General features: G+C 48.4%; 7 protein-coding genes across 7 annotated transcripts; 2 read left to right on the top strand and 5 right to left on the bottom strand.

The window, feature by feature from the left end:
* Positions 1–254: 254 nt before the first annotated feature.
* On the bottom strand, positions 255–1,987 carry PGRI_017310 (Major facilitator superfamily domain, general substrate transporter; the record flags this gene model as incomplete). Its single annotated transcript, XM_040789444.1, has 3 exons — positions 255–581; positions 643–1,520; positions 1,579–1,987. 3 exons carry the CDS (start codon positions 1,985–1,987, stop codon positions 255–257), a joined length of 1,614 nt encoding a protein of 537 aa, XP_040646397.1.
* Positions 1,988–3,075: 1,088 nt separating this feature from the next.
* Positions 3,076–4,727, top strand: PGRI_017320 (pseudouridine synthase family protein; the record flags this gene model as incomplete). Its single annotated transcript, XM_040789445.1, has 2 exons — positions 3,076–3,309; positions 3,375–4,727. 2 exons carry the CDS (start codon positions 3,076–3,078, stop codon positions 4,725–4,727), a joined length of 1,587 nt encoding a protein of 528 aa, XP_040646398.1.
* Positions 4,728–5,510: 783 nt separating this feature from the next.
* Positions 5,511–6,997, bottom strand: PGRI_017330 (uncharacterized protein; the record flags this gene model as incomplete). The annotated part of the gene is made up of 2 exons (XM_040789446.1): positions 5,511–5,858; positions 5,966–6,997. 2 exons carry the CDS (start codon positions 6,995–6,997, stop codon positions 5,511–5,513), a joined length of 1,380 nt encoding a protein of 459 aa, XP_040646399.1.
* A 779-nt stretch (positions 6,998–7,776) lies between these two features.
* On the bottom strand, positions 7,777–10,100 carry PGRI_017340 (Ribosomal protein L32e; the record flags this gene model as incomplete). The annotated part of the gene is made up of 7 exons (XM_040789447.1): positions 7,777–7,885; positions 7,959–8,205; positions 8,456–8,495; positions 8,550–8,657; positions 8,914–9,392; positions 9,459–9,981; positions 10,044–10,100. The coding sequence occupies 7 exons, from the start codon at positions 10,098–10,100 to the stop codon at positions 7,777–7,779; spliced, it is 1,563 nt and encodes a 520-aa protein (XP_040646400.1).
* A 468-nt stretch (positions 10,101–10,568) lies between these two features.
* Positions 10,569–11,446, bottom strand: PGRI_017350 (uncharacterized protein; the record flags this gene model as incomplete). The annotated part of the gene is made up of 2 exons (XM_040789448.1): positions 10,569–11,167; positions 11,311–11,446. 2 exons carry the CDS (start codon positions 11,444–11,446, stop codon positions 10,569–10,571), a joined length of 735 nt encoding a protein of 244 aa, XP_040646401.1.
* Positions 11,447–12,995: 1,549 nt separating this feature from the next.
* Positions 12,996–14,868, bottom strand: PGRI_017360 (translation initiation factor 4B; the record flags this gene model as incomplete). The annotated part of the gene is made up of 7 exons (XM_040789449.1): positions 12,996–14,017; positions 14,072–14,362; positions 14,425–14,502; positions 14,570–14,572; positions 14,627–14,671; positions 14,723–14,776; positions 14,865–14,868. The coding sequence occupies 7 exons, from the start codon at positions 14,866–14,868 to the stop codon at positions 12,996–12,998; spliced, it is 1,497 nt and encodes a 498-aa protein (XP_040646402.1).
* A 1,505-nt stretch (positions 14,869–16,373) lies between these two features.
* PGRI_017370 (uncharacterized protein) lies at positions 16,374–17,198 on the top strand (the record flags this gene model as incomplete). The annotated part of the gene is made up of 4 exons (XM_040789450.1): positions 16,374–16,452; positions 16,509–16,643; positions 16,698–16,814; positions 16,879–17,198. The coding sequence occupies 4 exons, from the start codon at positions 16,374–16,376 to the stop codon at positions 17,196–17,198; spliced, it is 651 nt and encodes a 216-aa protein (XP_040646403.1).
* Positions 17,199–17,763: the final 565 nt, after the last annotated feature.

A 17,763-nucleotide genomic window follows, 5' to 3' on the forward strand; every position in this document is an offset into this window, starting at 1 on the left:
ACGACATTGACAATCCTCCTTACAAATTCGTGATTGTATCACCTATAAGACCGAAATTTTTCATACCACCATCGTAGACTGGTGGCAAGAGGTACGAGTTCATGTCCATTAGATCATCGTTATATTAAAGAGGAGAGATGCAAAGCAAGAAACAATCTATATAATTCCACACCACTCAAAGCCACCCTCAACCACACTCTATCTCTTTCGTCCAATCGTAATAAATGTAAGCCTTGAAGCCAACAATCTATGGTCTACGCCTTGTTGACGGCATTCTTGCTCATAGCCCGAACCTTGTGACCATAGTTGTATAATACGTAAGGAACGGGTGCCATGATGGTTGCAAGAATGCCGACAATGGTCACAGACCAATGGGGACCGATGTTCTCGTACATCTTGACCGAGGCAGGGCTGAGGGCACCAGCAACAACGTACCGCGCGAAGGTCATGAACCCTAGAGCTGAGGCTGCATATTGCAGGTACACAAAGATGATATACATATATGTCGTAGTGAAAATGCAAACAAGCGCGTAGCCAAAGACAGCGGAGGCCACAATCGGGGACCAGATACTAATGGTGGACTAGGGAGTGATGTTAGTAAAAGTGGTGTGAGAAGTGGTATCGGTGTATTACAGCACTTACATAGCAGGTCCAAGCCATCCAGAAGAGGGAAATCGGCATCAGGATAGATGCCCCGGCCATCGCCCAGTAGAGTGATACCTCTGGTTGCAAAGCCTTACCCTCCGCTTCAGCCTGTCTCGCTACCTTCTTTGTCATTCCATATAGAAGAGGAACCATAGCCAAAGCGATAACGAGACCCGGGATCATTGCGACGAAGATGATGAAGGTCATACTCGTGCTGATTTCATACACTTCCGCGAAGATGAAGGGATAGCCGTTGAGGAAGGTGAACATCACAAAGTAAAGCAAGACCAGGTAGAAGCTGAAAATTAGAATGATGGGCTCAGTCCAGATCATCACAAAGGGTCTGGATACATTGTTAAGTAGTCGGGTACCCAGAGAGCTAGCAGAGGTGGAGGCGGCGCGGTATCGGTTGTCACCAGTCAACTCGCGCAAATGCTTCGTACGCCATTCTAACAGAACAGGGCTGAAAGTCTCGGGCTGTGCAAGTAGAACCACCACCAAAGCGACACCAGCAATTATCATCGAGATCCAGTCGGCCCACACGTAGCCAATTTCAGGCGTGTAGGCGCCGATAACCGGACCTAGGATGGGACCGGCGTAGGCGGCGATAGTGACCGAGGGCAGACCAAAGGGAATTTGCAATGGTTGCCAGATGTCGCCGACAGTCCCGCCAGCCACCGTCATGGGGGTGGCTGCGAAGAGAGCACCGAGGAATCGGAAAGCGAGAGCAGCGCCATAGTTTGGCGCCAGCGCCTTGGCCATGATGAAAAGTATCACGAGGATCAGGGCTGTGAAGTAGACGATGTTGCGGCCGAAAGTCTCAGAGAACGGACCAGAAAATAGGGAGCCTACACCAATTCCAATAAGGAAGATACCTATCACGAATTATTACTATGGGCTACTTTCAAGCATAAGGGAAAAGAATAAGCTTACCGGTCGTCATTGACCCAGCCATGGGGTTTACACCAAAGCGCGCATCGAAGGCGTCCTGAGTCGCACCCTCCACCGAGGAGGGAATTGACATTGCGATGGCAATTAGACAGCAAGTCAACATGACCATCCACTTTCGGAGCAGAGACCAATTCTGTGGGTTGCTTGGGTCGTTTTCCCTCCAATCAACCAGGAAGACCACCTCGCCATTGTCTTCATCTGGCTGGGAAACTGTCACACCGGGTATAAGAGGACCATATTCGGAAATAGCTGGCTTCTCTGCTACTCCTGCCTCCAGGTCTGACCCCAATGATAGCGATGAGGTACTGGTACGCTCAGATTTGGTTTGAATACTGGCCAAGTCTTCTTCTGCTTGTCGGCGGATACGGCGATTTTGAAAGTAGGATTCCATGTTGATGTTCAAAATTTTAATAAAACTCGCTTGAACTGGTCTGTTTATTGACACAAGTGAATAAACCGATGGAGATGTAGAAATAAATGGTTTCTACCCCCAGGAGGAACGGGATAGTTATACTGGAAGAGCCCATTGTTGTTGATGATTCTGATTAATGATGTATTGATAATTGATCTGTTGTTCAGCATGATCGGATACATTTTTTTTCACATCGGGTCAACTCTCCTTCGGACACATAAGACAGTGAAGCGGGCAAAAATACGAGCCGATGACAGGGGTTCACGATAGTTCACTGATTGGTCGATAGGGGATCCACAGAACTAGTGCACATCAGTGTAGATTTGATTTACGCGGAGACTTTAGGAAGCTGATTTTGGAAGAATACATAAGCACATGAAATGACAAAGAGTGAATGACATAGACCGGCCTTTTTTGGTTAAATCTTCTATCCTTGACCCAATAGACTAGAAGTGTAGATCCAGGCCAGCTCCTGTAATTTTAAGCTATAGACCACTCCAGCCTTAAAACATGCCCTAGAGACCTACAGTAGCTAGATAATTATTCAATGTCACCGTAAAAACACACATGGTCTTGTTTTGTGAGGTACCTAGGTAGTTGCCGGACCATAAGTAAAACCAAGCACTCGTGCAGCATCAGCTAGAGATAAGTCAGACTATGCATATTTCGCCATCAGCTAATGTTCCCATAGCATTGCTAAGCACCTACAATATGCAATATGAGATGAAGAACCCGAAGATAACAATATGCTAGAGCGCTCCAGTTGGAAAATGAGAGGAAGAGCGAAGACCTAGATATCAGGACTAGGCGCTAAGCCCTAAAAGGCAATGCTAACCCAAAAAGGAAATCTAGAGGGGCAATTTTGGGGGGAAAAAAAATAAAATAAATAAATTTCAGTGCCTGATTTGTTCGTGTGGGGCAAACTTCCATTATCTTAACTTTTCTTATATTTTTTTTGTTTCTCCAAGTCTCAATTCCACTCTACGAGTCTCACAATCGCCTATCTGGCTCCCTCTCCTCGTATAACGGCCTATTTGCTTCGGCAAGGCAAACTCAAACTTCCCACCATGGCCCTCACCACCGTTGATCAAGTTACCCCCTCGAACCCCGTTGAAAAGACTCCCGATGTACTCGTGACCCCTTGCGATCCATGGCCTGCACCTTACTATTTGGATGGTGGGTTTCGTCGCGTCACACCATACCATTACACCTATAACACCAATTGCAAGGAGAGATGGCGTGGTCGCCAGCTGGTCGAGATCTTCACTTCCGAGTTTCGGGATCGGAAGCCAGAATACTATGTACGTGAATGCGTGAAATACGTGGATCTCCACATGTTAGAGAGTCGCAAACTGACAATTACCAGAGAAAAGCCCTGGAGGATGGCCTTGTGCAGGTTAACGGTGTGACAGCCGGCCCTGAGACGACGCTTAAGAACGGCCAGGTTATCTCACACACCCTCCACCGTCACGAACCCCCCGTTACGAGCCTTCCCGTTGGAATTATCTATGAAGACGACGACCTTATGGTTATTGATAAACCTGCTGGTGTACCAGTGCACGCTGCGGGCCGATACCACTTCAATACCGTCGTCGAAATCCTGCGCTCCGAGCGCAGCTCCGAATGGTTACCTCGCCCCTGCAACCGACTTGATCGATTGACATCCGGAATTATGTTCATCGGAAAGCACCCCCAGGGCGCCGAGAAAATGGCTACTGCGCTCAAGGCCCGCACTGTACAGAAAGAGTATGTCGCGCGCGTGAAGGGCAAGTTCCCAGATGGCGTGGTGGTCTGTGACCAGCCGATCATGCAGGTTAGCCCGAAGCTGGGTCTCAACCGTGTGCGCGCGACTGGCAAAGAAGCAACAACCAAGTTCCGTCGCCTGGCTTACTACCCTCCCGAGGCAGCAAAGGAGACCGAGTCATCTAGCGACGACGAACGTCCCGCTACCCCACCCGCCATTTTTGCCAATGAGAGCGAGGGCTACAGTATTGTGCACTGTTTCCCTCTGACAGGCCGTACCCACCAAATCCGTGTCCACCTCCAGTTCTTGGGCCACCCAATCACCAACGACCCTATCTACTCCAACCGCCGTGTGTTTGGGCCTGAGCTTGGAAAAGCAGAGGTGACCGCAGAGCGTGATGAAGAGATCGTCGCGCGGTTGTCTCTCATGGGTAAGACCGAGATCCCTGACACGGTTTCGTACCGCACTCACCTGACCGCCGCACCGAATGTCCCGCCGAACACCGATCCAGTACTTGTCAACGAGATCATGCATCGCGAACAGATGGCCGCAGCTGAAGACTACGAAAAGCGCAAGGGTGAACGTCTGTCCGGCAACTACTGTGAAGTCTGCGGCACAGAGCTGTACTCTGACCCGGGCCCCCATGAGCTGGGTATCTTCTTGCATGCTGTTGCGTATGCCGATAAAGATGGCGATTGGTCTTACCGCAGCCCCATGCCTCGCTGGGGCTTGCCCCCTGCGGGCATGGAGGGTCCTCACAAGTGTCCGGACTGGGTTCCTGCTGCTGAAGGCGAGGAAATCGTCATTGGCCATGGAACTGTTCCGGCTGGCTTGGGTGATGATGACTATGCTGCAGATTCAAAGACTGGCACAGTGCTTGTAGAAGGCGTTGGTCTCGTCAATATCTCTGATGCTGCTGCGAAGATGAACGGGTCTTCTTGTGAAGTCACAGAGGCAGCTGCGGCTACGAACTAATGATGTTGTCCTTTAGGGGTTCCTTTCTTGAAAATATCTTCTATCTTATCCTATCTCCAGGGATCCCTTTGTCTTTATCTTCATGATACCACTCTGCTGACTTGGCATGAAAAGTTCACGAGCATAGCGTCTTGGTCTTCCATGACATGTCGATACATTGATTTTTGGTCTTCTCTGGCGTATAGATTTGCTACTTTTAGAAGTCTTATAGAGATATAGAGATATGTGCAATCTATCAAAATTCTTTTGCATAGCATACCACTTGGAAACATGGAGTCCATGTATGTACTTTGTATCAGAGATCCGAATCGTAGTCCAAATCCCATGTGTTTGAACTTCTAGATCGATACTCTGCTAGAGATCATGTAGATACTATACTGTATGGCTCGCTAGCCATTTCATTTAATATATATCAAGCTCCGGCACGAACAAAGAAACAACCTTGTTCATACTAACCTCGAATAGGAAGAGACGGAGGCATCATTTCTCTAAAGAGTAGCCAATTTCCCCACGAAAAGATATGTTCGCTTGGTGCTGCGTAAATTGTTCCTTACACAGCCCAGACTGGACATGACAAGCCCCAAGATTCCATACAGCACACCATCCACTTTCCAATATACAGCCAGTGTATATTTAAATACACCATTTCGGCCAACGCTATAAATGCCGATATCTTTCAACATAATGCAAACCGAATCAGACCAAAACATAACGCTCAGCGCTCAACGCCAAGTATATCCCAACTATGTATAAAACAGACAACTCGAAATCCATCCAGGAAATCTAGCCGGTCACCCATGTCACCTTCTCACACTTCTCCATCTGCTCTAATGCAGCATCAACCCGCCACAGCATCGTCCCTGATTGTGTGCCTGGCTCGGGCTTCCCGCGCAGCACCGCGTCGGACGTTGTGCAGCGCAAGTCGGCTGTCAGGCGGTACTGAATGCACTGTGGATCTGCGGCGCAATATTCCGCGCAGGCAGCAAAGGATGTAGGCGTCTTCGGACCCTTGTAATCTTCTTTATCGTCACCTGCGCTCGCTAAGTTATCCCAGTTATCCAGGTGTGATGCGAGAGTTGGACGGATAAGGTTACGGAAGATGTCACTGTAAGTGAGGACATTTGAGTTTGTCTAGAAGGTTGTTAGTGACATATCCACATACAGCATACAGCATGGAGACGAATATCCCAATATCCGAATGAACTCCAGAAAAAAAAGATGAAAGGAAAACAACTCACATCAGCAAACCACTGCTGTTCGAATTCCCAGAACCGATCCACATCCGCCGGCGTCATATGGTGGAAGGTCGAAGGAGCAAAACACCAAGGATTCTTATCAAACGCCGCATGCAACATATCCTGCTCCCAAACCGACTGAGTAGTAACCTGCGGCCAAGACCAAGTAAGCTCAATCCCAGCCGCCGAAAGTGCCCTTCCAAGCACACAATCACCCGCCCATTCCTGATCCGTAATCTGATCCCACTCCTCAACATGCAATTTATGAAAATCCGCCAGAGCATGGATCGCAGCATGCGAAAGCACAAATCCAGACCCCCCATGCGCAAACAAACTCGGCCCGATCTGCATCTGATTTCCCAAATACAGCATATCCTCATGATTGAAATGCGCCAGCCACCCGAGTAAATTAGGCCACATCGGATACGTGTCTGCTTCCAGGAACACGAACCACTTAGCATCTGGCTTCTGGTATCGCGCTGTATGGATCATCGGGAGGAATTTCCACTTATCCAGTTTCCACCCTGGATTGTCGGTCATGCCGAACACACTGTTTTGGACTTTCGTGTGGTCTTCGTCCGTTAGGGCTGTGCGGCCGCCTTGACGGGCGCGGTTGTACAGGGCGAAATCGCTGTTGGTTTGTTTGAGCGTTTCGGAGACGTTGAGGAAGACGTCGTATGTGCGTGTACCGGCTATGTCTTCTTCGAAGTCGGAGACGATTATCTTGTGCGGGATGCAGCGGAGGGTTGTTCTTAGGTGTACGGGGACTTTGTGTTGCGCTTCTGTGATGCCGGTTTTCATCACTACGAGTACATCATCCATTCCTGTGTCTGTTGGACAGGATGGTGGTACATGGTCGGTTTGTGGGGTGGTATTGTTTTGGGTTTCGATTGTTAGCCCGGCGGCGGGCTCGATCACGTCCTGCGTGGTCTTTGAATCGAAATCCGCGTGGATTAAATGAAGGATCAAGAGGATTAGGAGTACTGGGCCAAGAATGGATACCCAGCGACCATATCGGAGTGGGACTGAGGGCATGATGGGAGAGGGTGGGACTCTAGAGGTAGAGAGGAGGAGAATCGAAGGGGGTCATTAATAGATTTGAAAGGATTTTAGTCGATCTTCATAGCCAGATGAAGACCTATATACAAAACAGGAAGTTGGGAGGATCTTCAGGAGGGGGTCTCCAAGTTCATAAGCGATGGGCGCGTGGGGGCTAACAAGTTCCGGGCTATATTATAGATATCCAACCAGAGCTATGGTACAGATTAAGCGACTGAGACATTGGCAAACTGAATTCTCGATCCCTGTTTGTCTTTTGTGCTGTGCAATGTCGGAAGTCCAGGACATTTTGCGTACGTCACCACTGGTGGGTCCGATCTGAAACGCATACAATTAGAATCATACACTTAAGACTCCGTATATTGTATGTTGTATAGGATAAAGGGGTTTCATCTTAGATTGTGTAGATCGTATAAGGGCAATATCAGAAACGTTAGTTCATTGTTTTTAAGGTTACGATTTTGCTTGGCTACACCATGACAGACATGCCCAGATGTACTACATGCACATTCATCAGGTCAGATTACAATCTGCCAAATATCTTGGGTAAACCAAAGGGATTTTTTGTAATCTTTGTTGTCATTTCAGAGAACAATTCTCTCGCTTCACAGCGCCCGGCACTATGACAAGGCCCGAGCCGGACATGCCATGCACAATCCTTAAATTTCGTTATCGCCAGAGAGATAGTATCGCCATACAAAAACCCCGACCTACACCAATCCAAACTAAAAGGAAACAAACTGGGTTTATTCCATTTATGCCTCGGTGGTGACACGGCCCTTGGGGTTAGTGACCTTAACACCGAGAGCCTTGGCCTTCTCGATGATCTCGACACGCTTGCGGGAAGAAACGGCGTGGCCGATCCTGTAGAACTTGTTAGCAACAGAAACACATACTGAGAGCATTCAAGGCCGCTCCGATAGGCAAAAAAACATACTCAGCAGCGAAGGTGCGGTTGTGCATGAGGAGGAGCTCAACGTCCTTGGTGTTGTGGACGAGGAAAGCCTTGTGGCCGGAAGGCATCATGTGACGGGTCTTCTTGTTGGAACCGTAACCGATGGAGGGCATGGCCATCTGGCCCTTGAAACGGCGACGAACGCAGTTATCAATTCCCTTGGGCTTGCGCCACGAGGCGCCAACGCGCATGAACCGGTCAGACTGGTGACGGTTGAAGCGGTTCGTGCCTAACGGTCCATGTTAGTCCTCCGATCGTCAATAATTTGTGTCCTCTCCTCCACAGCCCGGATAATGTCGCCGTTCGATCCAAGACAGATGTTGATTTTTTTTTTTTTTCCCCACAGCAATCCTCCAATGGTTGTTCTCTTCGTTTGGTACATCTCGCTGAGTTTGCTTTGTTTCATTTGGTCGACGATCGAAACGCGATGGTATCCAGGGCACGGGCAAAAGGAATGGGACAGGTGATCGGGAACATACGCTTCTTCACGATAGGGATGTGCTGCTTAGCGGCGACCATCTGGAATCAAAATTAGTGACTGTATCGAATTATCATGCGCATTAGATGACTGACCTTGTCGGTATTGCTGGGTCTCGCCGGGCGTTCGAGAGTTGTCGGGTCGGAGTTCAATCTCGAAAACTTCTCTCTCAGGTTCTCCCGCAGCAGAGTGGGAGACCCACACTAGTGCGCTTTGGGCGAACTAAGCGAAAGCAGACCACTTATGTCAGCCTAGGGCTGATCTAGCCCTAGCCCTAATATTCCCATATAGGTAATATCTATAGATGTTCTATACTATAGACCATGGTCTATCCTATCTTTCTTATGCTACGCATTCATACTAGTAGTTCAATATATTCTTAATTCATGTCATTTATGCCAATTGATTCCACAAAAATCGATATATAGCATTCAAATATCACTGCAGATGCAACTGAACCTTCTCGCCATCTTTCTCGCCACTCCGCAACATCTGCTCCAAGATCTCAAGATCCGCCAATGCTTCCTCGGGAGATTGTCTGGTATCCGGCTTTCCACTCAGAATTGAGTTTGCAAACTCCGCCACCTCTGGCTCAACACCCTTGCCATCAAACTTAACATGATGCTTCTCGCCATTAACTATCACATCATCAAAGTTCAAGGTGACGACACCTTTCTCGCAAGCAACCTCGAAAATCTGATCATCAAACGACGATCCCCACGACAAAGAGATAACACCCGTAGCACCAGATTCAGTCTTGGCAACAGCATCAACTGTATCAACCGGTGGCAGGAACGATTGCTGCAGCTGCGACTGCGCAGACAGAATGCTAAGACGCTCTGCGGGGCCTAGCATCAGGCGCAGCGCAGCAGTCATATGCACACCACCATCCAAAAGGAATCCACCCTGGTAGCCAGGAGTCTTGCGCCAAGCGGTGTCTAGTTCAGATATAGTTAGTTTCTGTTACATTATCCATGTAAAGCTTCAACCGGGACTAAACGTACGGAAGTACTTGTTCTTCACATCCATCAGGCTGTGAACGTTCACCCGGAAGTTCTGGACCTTGCCCAGCTTTTGGACTTGCTCTGCCGCGAAGAGGAACTTGGTCATATAACGGAAGTTCTCGGCGACGGCCCAGAAGACCTTGTTGGTATCGATCTCACTCTTGTACCATTTCAAAAGCTCCTGGGCAGTGGCAACATCCTTAGCAATGGGCTTCTCAGACAAGACGTGCTTGCCAGCGAGAAGTGCTTTCTTGATGAACTCTGGCTGAACCAGAATAGGAAGACTGTCGAGAGTTAGTGTTTGGCCCTGTTGTTTGAGTGGTAAGAAAACGGGGGTCTCATACGCAATGATCACAGCCCCGATATCTGAGCGAGCCAGTAGGTCGGTATAGGATTTGCCAGAGCCTGAGTCTTCAGAATAGAGATCGACTTCAGAGGTGCCGCTGGCGAGGTCTTGGGCTGACTTCAAGGACCGAGAATAGATGGCCTTGAGTTCGAAGTTTGAGGCAGCTTGGACGGCAGGCTGTAAGGTTAGTTAGTCCAGTACATTCTATATAAAATGTTATTACTGGAGAGGTGTCATACTAGGTGCTGCTCTTGCGCAAAGAGACCACTGCCGATGATAGCGACGCCGATAGACATGATTTATTTGAAAGTTGTATAGAGGTAAGTAAAATGTTGAATGTTAGTTTTCTTTTTCCAGTGCTTCCGGGTGCTATTAAAGGGAAGTTGAACAATGTGGGTACACGAAATGTCCCCATAGCCACTTTAAACTACGGGAAGGTCCAACCTCAACGCACGTCATTGGCTACATTTCCAATTTGGTTTAATCGGATGTCCTAATTGACATGCAAGGTTTGATCGGAAAGATAGTTTTTGGACTAGTTTTATGTTTATATATACTCCGTACGGAGACTCCGTGATAGATCGAGCTTACAATTCAAAATATGACTCCAAACTATAGAAATACAATGCACCGAATAAGGGAATCCAACCCAAATCCCAACGCCCAATCATTTCCATCATCAAATAATCCAATCGTACCAGTCATAACAAGCAGGCAACCCGCATATTAACCAAAAGCCTTCCACCTGGGCAAAGTTGAACCCATCATTGATGATTAACCAAAGCTCTCAGCCGTTCCACACGCGCAACAGCCTTCTCCAATCTCTCCAATCGACTGCGTTTCTCAACATCCCTCTTCTCTAACACAGCAACCCTCTCTTCAAGCTTCGCCCGTGCCCTCCTCTCCTCCGCAACCATCTCATTCGCCTGGCTGAAAAGCTGCACAGTCAACTCTTCTAGCTCGGTGCTCGCCTGCGAAAGCTGCGACTCAGCAGCCTCGCGCAGTCTCTGTTCGCGCGTAAGCGCATCCTGTAGTTCCGCGGTGTGCTCGCTGTTCGCGGGAGACATGTGTGGGATGGGAGTTGTCAGGGCGGTTGGAGTAGTTGGGAGACCGTTGGATGTTGTAGGTGCGCTTGCGGGGGTTGCACTGCCGCGTCTGTAGGGGAGGAGAGAGGCGAGGTTTGTGAGGCGGCTGTGGTATGTTGGGGGCTGGGAGTCTGAGGTTGTTGGGCGCCGTGGTGACTGGTCGACTTGGGAGGGGGGTCTGCCCAGTGAGGAGCTGCTTCGCGGTGTGTGGTAGGAACCTTGAGACTGAGAGGAACGTAGACGTCGAACTTCGTCTTCGTACTCGCTGAGTTTGGAGGCTGTTTGCGATCGGGTTAGCAAGTTCTTGTTTAAGGGTTGGGTTGAAAGGGGAAGGGGAAACAAAAGACTCTCTCGTCTTCTCATAGACGCGCAATCGCATGCGACACTTGTATAGTCTGCAGAGTCGAGGGCAAAGGCTTACCTGTAGCCGACGCGCGCGCTGTCAACGCATGCACCTGCCCCTCCAACTCCTGGATTCTATCGTGGGCACCAGAGCCATCTTGGAGAATTCCTTCTCCCCAACACATAGGACATTGTTTTTCTGATACACTTTTCATGGGTGCGACAAGCGTGGTGATGGTGGTCGACATGACAACATGGGGCTTACCCCGGGATTCTTGAGGGGTTTAATTTTTAATATAAGACTAGGGTACTCCGTACTTTGCAAGGATTTAATAAGTACCTAGATACTCTGAATTAAAAAAAAAGGATGGAATTAGAAAAGAAATTGAAAGGCTGAAAGATCCTTGGACCCTTGAAGGGGTTTCAATTAATTCCATACCGGCCACTTTTATTTCTTGGCTCCTGAAAATGGCCATGTTTTGATTTTATATATAGATCTACACTTACTTACCTACATAGTGTTCAAAACAATAAAACAGTGCCTACATAGTACATACTATATACTAAGATTTAAAGCTCATACTATCTAAGTACATACATATACGTCTCCCACAACTGCACCCTCTTATATTCCACGTTCTGCCCGTTTCAGACTAGTGGATCCTATTTATATACCCTTGCTTGATCTACAGGTCAAATCTGAACTATTTTCTTATGTCTTGCAGATATTACTTATACTAAAATTAGATGTACTTCGTATTCCGTACATTACTATAAACTATTCATCTGATCTAACCCCATTTCTTCAAGGCAACCGATCGACCTCGGTCTGATACACTAGTGTCTTGGAAGCCTTGTCAGAGATATGCAGGGGCACCTACAATGATATTGTTACATATTTATAGCCTATCTACATGATACTCTAAGAGAAACAAATCCTAGTCAGTGAAGACTGCATTTCATTCTATGCTAAGCGGAAACTAGGTTAGTACGCAGAAATGGAGCAAAGACTATCGAGACAACTCTGCCATGCAAAGATCCCAAAGAATTGAATTAGAAGCAGTCGAAGGAACAAAGAACAGGAATGGATTTCGTCAACGTTGTGCTCATGAGAGGGGTGCTCGTAATGACTATTCTCGCAGAGTCGTCTTGTTCGCATGGCCGAGTACGGAGAAAGAAGAGTGTCAAGACATCAACTCTCCAACGTATATCCCAACGGCAGACAGGAACGAGAAAGAAACAGGACCACCCGTGGTCAATCGAACGGAAGAGAGGAGAAAATTGAGAGAAACAGCAAAAGGGGGGAAAAATAAAATGGAACATGTAATATTCATTTCGCATCGGCTGTAATGGTCATGGGCAGATCACTTTGAGTCACGCATGGGAATAATAGCTAGATAGCGAACAAGACATAAAATGAAACTTTTCGGACTGCCAGATCATCGAAGCGAGGACTAGATGTATGTCGAGAAAAAAAATCTAGCCCACGAAAAAGGAAAAGAGATCATGAAACCAAAGGCAAAAGAGTAAGAAGTGGAAAGGAGAATAAAGCTCAATCAGAAAAAGCAATCTACGTCCGCGCCGAAGAATGGACCGAGCAGGTGGTAATTATGAGTGACAACCCTATCCAGTGCACCGCTCAAGGTAACTCGACCGAGCAGTACACCAAGACCGGAATGAACCTCGTCCAGAATTAACCCACCTGCGTACCGGGAAATCCAAGCCTCGGGCAAAGACGGCCGCTGCTTCGGGGTATCGATACGTTTATGCGAATCCACGACCAGTCTGTCCACGGCCCTTGTTGCGCTTGTTCACGCTGACTGTGCTCCATCCCTCGTCGTCACCGCCAGCAACAGCCTCGGCGGCCGGGGCTCTCCAGCCGTTAGCAGACGGCTTCTTGGTTTCGGCAGGAGCGGCAGCTGTCTCCTCGGTCTCTTTTTCAACAGTCAACTCGCCATCCTCGCCGGTCCGTTGGAGGACCTCGAAGTTGCCACCACCCTTGGGGGTCTCAAGGGCATCCTTGCCGTTGTGGTCCACGGGAGGGGCTGCCTCCTTGAGCTGCTTTTGCTTCTCGGCGAATTTCTCAGCCTTCTCGGCCTTGGCCTTTTCAGCAGCTTCTTGCTTTTGACGGATAGCAAGCTGGCGTTTCTCCTCGACCTGACGCTCGCGAGTAGCGGTATCAATGGGGCGAGCGGCACCGAAGGGGCTAGCCTTGGAATCGCTGGTGGCTGAGGTGGGGGTGGGGTTCTCTGAGACAGTGCGCTTGGTCAAGTTCAGCTTGGGGCGACCAGCAGGGGCAGCGGGAACGGCAGGCGTAGCAGAGGGAGAGGCGGGGCTGATGGGCTCCTTGGGGGTTTCGTCGGGGCGCATTCTCGCGCGCCACTGGTTGTCCATATCGGCAGCAGTAGGTGTAGGCTCTGGGCGAACGTGCTCGGGGCGGGGAGGGCGTGAGCCCTCGTCCTGGGAACGTCCCTCACCCCATGCTGCCTCGGTTCTGCGGAAGCTGGAACCAGGTCCATCGTTGCTGTGCTCCCGGCCACCCTCGCGGGGCGGGCCACCGGCAGAAGGCGAAAGGGGTCCCTTGCGCTCCCAGTTGTTGAAGTCACGGGGCTTTCCGTCGGACTCGAAGTTGCTGCGGCGGCCACCGTGGTCGCTGCCCGCATCGGAGCCACCACCCATGCCACGTCCGAAGCTGGAGCGCTCAGGCGCACGGCGTTGGGGAAGCTCGGGGAGGGGTCCACGTCGGGACCAGTCAAGATCCTTGCCTTCCAGGCGAGACTCCTTGGCTAAGTATCGGGTCAGTCGATATATTCACAAAACCAAGAACCTTCAGTACTTACGAGGCTCCGCAACACTGGTACGGATGGAACGTCCCTGGAGAGACGAGCCAGACAGATCCAGAGCCTTCTGCAGGCCCTCAACGGTCTCAAACTCGACATATCCGAAACCCTTGGGGGCCTTTGTCAACTTGTCCTCGACAAGACGGACGCTCGTCACACCGCACGCAGAGAAAAGCTCGGAGATATCGGCCTCAGTTGATTCGAAGGAAAGGTTGCCAACGTGGCAAGTGTAGGGGGGCTGGGTGGGGAGATCGAGAGGCTCCCGGACGGCGTATCCACCACGCTCGCGCTCTAATCATTCAATCTGTCAGTCTGTTTTATGTATCTGGCGCGGGGGAGGGGGGGTATCATACCGTAACCGCCGGTGGAGCCGGAGCCAAATGCCATATCACCCGCGGGGCGACGGCTGAAGGTAGATGTCAAAGGCTGGGCTATCCATAGTGTAAGTAAGGGCTTCGATCAACGATAAGCATGTTAGGAATTGGGCACACTACATACTGGCTATAAATTTCGTTAGTATAATTTCGCAATTTCCATAGCGGGGCTGCAACTTACAAGGAAGGGGCATATCCTCCATCTCATCAGCCCAAGAGCCGAGGCCTATAGCCGTCAGTAATGATCTCAAACCATTCAAATTTTCCGCTCACTCACTTTCATCGGCCAAGAAGGTGCTCATAGACATCTTCTGGGCTTTGTTTTTGGGAGCTAATTTCCATCATGTCAGCAATCGCTCATGAATATTTTCGCCGACAGGTTGATGTCCTATCGGGGGAAATAGAGGTCTGGAACGAACCCATGATTGCGGTTTGAAGTTGGGGGAAACGCGCCAACGGATTTGTGCGCGCTTCTCGGAGAGTAGGGTTGGGTGGGAGGAAAAGTCAAAAGATCACAGAGGCACCTGGTTAGAAAGCCAAGAATCAAAATTTAGATCAAGTAGGCAGGATAGGTTTAATATCTGCAAACACACAGTGGAAAAGTTGGTAGAGGGGAAGTCGGCTGCGGCATGGAAGCGGACGGGTTACTAAATTTTTAGTGATGACGCTAGCCCAATCAGAGCCGCGAGATCGGTCTATACCTGAACTACGACCATTTTCGAATTCATTTGTATTTTACTTAAATATATAAATAATGTGAAAGTAACAGGCTACTCATGGTTTTGATTGTTTCAGAAAAGAAAAAAAAACTTGAAGTTGGAGTTCATATCTTATCTGTGTACGGAGTACAATAGACTTCTTCATACTCGGCTAAAAATATATCACGGAATATACCCCAAACCAACAAAGAGTATACAACTTTATGTTTGTTTCAACCTCATTGGCTCACCTTCTGTCATTCCAGAAGGGGCTGGTTTGCTTAGTCTCGGTTACTTGTAAGAATCAACAATATCACAAGTACCTCTTTATAGATCTCCCCCCCCCCCCCACTTCCCCTCCTAGTAGCCCTGGAGCCATATAGCAATGATTGCCATAAGTATTGATCCATAAAGAGAGTGCCACTCTTAAATAGTAATAAACGGTCAAGAACAAACATTTGATAGTACCATAGATGGTCTTAGTACTAATCGCTTTCCCAAGTTGATCAAAGCGCTGACCAAGGGCTGATCTAGTACTTACACTACTAAGGACTAAGGAGACACCTAGAGATATGGTATTCCGGAAGTATGACTAGCCGTGGATGGGTTCATACGCTTCATCGGCCTAATTCCTAAATCATTGTGTAACAAGAATGCAATAACATTGCAAGCTAGCTTGAATAAAGATCCGAGCTTTGACATTAACAGATAAGCCTTTTGGCGTCGTTTTGGTGTAGCAATAGGTGTTTCTTGGATATTGCACCTGTAAAAGTGGAGGCTAGGCGTTTCGAGCCAGTAGGAATGAAAAGCAACAGTTTGAGGGGAAAATAAAGATCGTGGGGCTGGCTGTCTTGCAGGCGATCATCTGCTGGACATGTGTAATGTGGGGATATATCTTGGATCTTCATACTTGCCATTTCTCTCTAGCATATTTAAATCAAGTTAGTTGCTATATAATAAGAATATAAGAAAGAAGTACATCACTCAATTGTTTTTATACAAACTTGAATCTTACTCTTTAGACCTTCCTGTTTATGCCCTAATCCATCCATCCATGGCTCCAGGGGGTGCAGCCCTGGAGGTGCCTGAACATAATTACATAATCCAGGGACATCAACCTGGCACGTGACCATATTCTTTCTGACTTGGATTGTTGCTTGGATGTTTCGATGATTGTAAATTACCACTCCATGACCCTTGAACTCATGTATCTCCCCGTTTGAATAAAAGATGGGCAACCAAAATAAAGATATGCAGGACTTTCAGTCCCACGCTTTCCTGTCTGCAGCCAAAGTTGGAGCCATCAGCGGTCAGTATCTGTCTCTCACAAAATTGTCTGGATACAGACACAATGAGTCTCTGAAGATGAAGTGCTGATTTCCCAAGGAACTGCCGGCCTGATTTATGGTGGAGCTGCTGGAGTCATCAGATCTCCCAATCCCATGATCCATTCATTGTCATGTGGCATCCACTGGTTTGCATGCGGCTCAGCCTTTTGGTGTATGTGGATACACCCTATGTTTATATCATGAATGTCTAACCTTAATGGAACAGGGCTGCGGAGCAACATCATTAAACACCATTACCAAGATAAAGCCTCACCGAAGGAGCGTACATATGCGAGCGCTTTATGTGGTGGCATTGCCGGTGGAAGTGTAACGAAGTTGATGGGTACCGTATCCCCCCATCGAAAGTCGAAAGCACATCTTGTGGTATGTCTAACCAAATCAAATAGGAGGCCGGCTGGTTCCGGGAGCTATCATCTTCTCATTACTGGGTTACTGTGGCCAGAGCGTCTTTAACCGAGTGGACGCCTGGCAAATGGAAAATGCACACAAGACATCAAAACCTCTGATGCAGCGAATGGCCGACTCTAAATGGATTCCACTACGCTCACTCTCTGACCAAGAATACAGGGAGATGTTGAGTGAAAAGCTGCTTAGCGTCGAGGCTGAGATTGCTCTTCTTGACGAAAAGATCCAGGAACTGGAGAAATCTCGACCAGTCCCGGATTTAAGCTCAAGTAACCCCGAGGTGTCTAAGGACCAAGTCTAGCTGTGTGACGGTCCATGCAAGGTTTGGACAATGGTATCTTTTGCGCACGGACAATAAGCATTGCATGCGTCAAGTCGGAAGTACGATTTGAAAAAGGACACGTGATAAAATGTAAATTATTATAAGACAAATAACTGTATAACTAGAAGAGAAAAAGAGAGAAAATTCTATGGTAACAAAATGATATACAACATAGGAGAGTCAGGGATGATCTCCCCTGAACCTTGGGAAAATTATTTGGGTCTGTCGATCAACCATGAAACTATAGAAGGAACCTTCTAGTACTCTTCCAGTACTTCCGGAGTAAATAGACTAGAATATGTCTAATAGGAGAGATAATATAAAAGAACAAAGCAATTAATATAAGCCGGTTTTGGCAAAGAGAAATAACTAGCGTTTCCGCTTTTTCTCTGGTTCCTCCGACCTGTCCGGTAACCCACCCTCTCTCATTCTCCCTTACCCTTGAGTTTCTCCCCCCGGCATGATTCGCCTACACTCATTTTATTTGAATCAGCCTGCAGTGCTTATCTCACTGAGACTTTGATGGATAAAGTCGCTGCTGTTC

This window comes from Penicillium griseofulvum (assembly GCF_001561935.1).
Source record: "Penicillium griseofulvum strain PG3 chromosome Unknown contig_80, whole genome shotgun sequence".
In the NCBI taxonomy this organism is placed as follows: Eukaryota; Fungi; Ascomycota; class Eurotiomycetes; order Eurotiales; family Aspergillaceae; genus Penicillium; species Penicillium griseofulvum.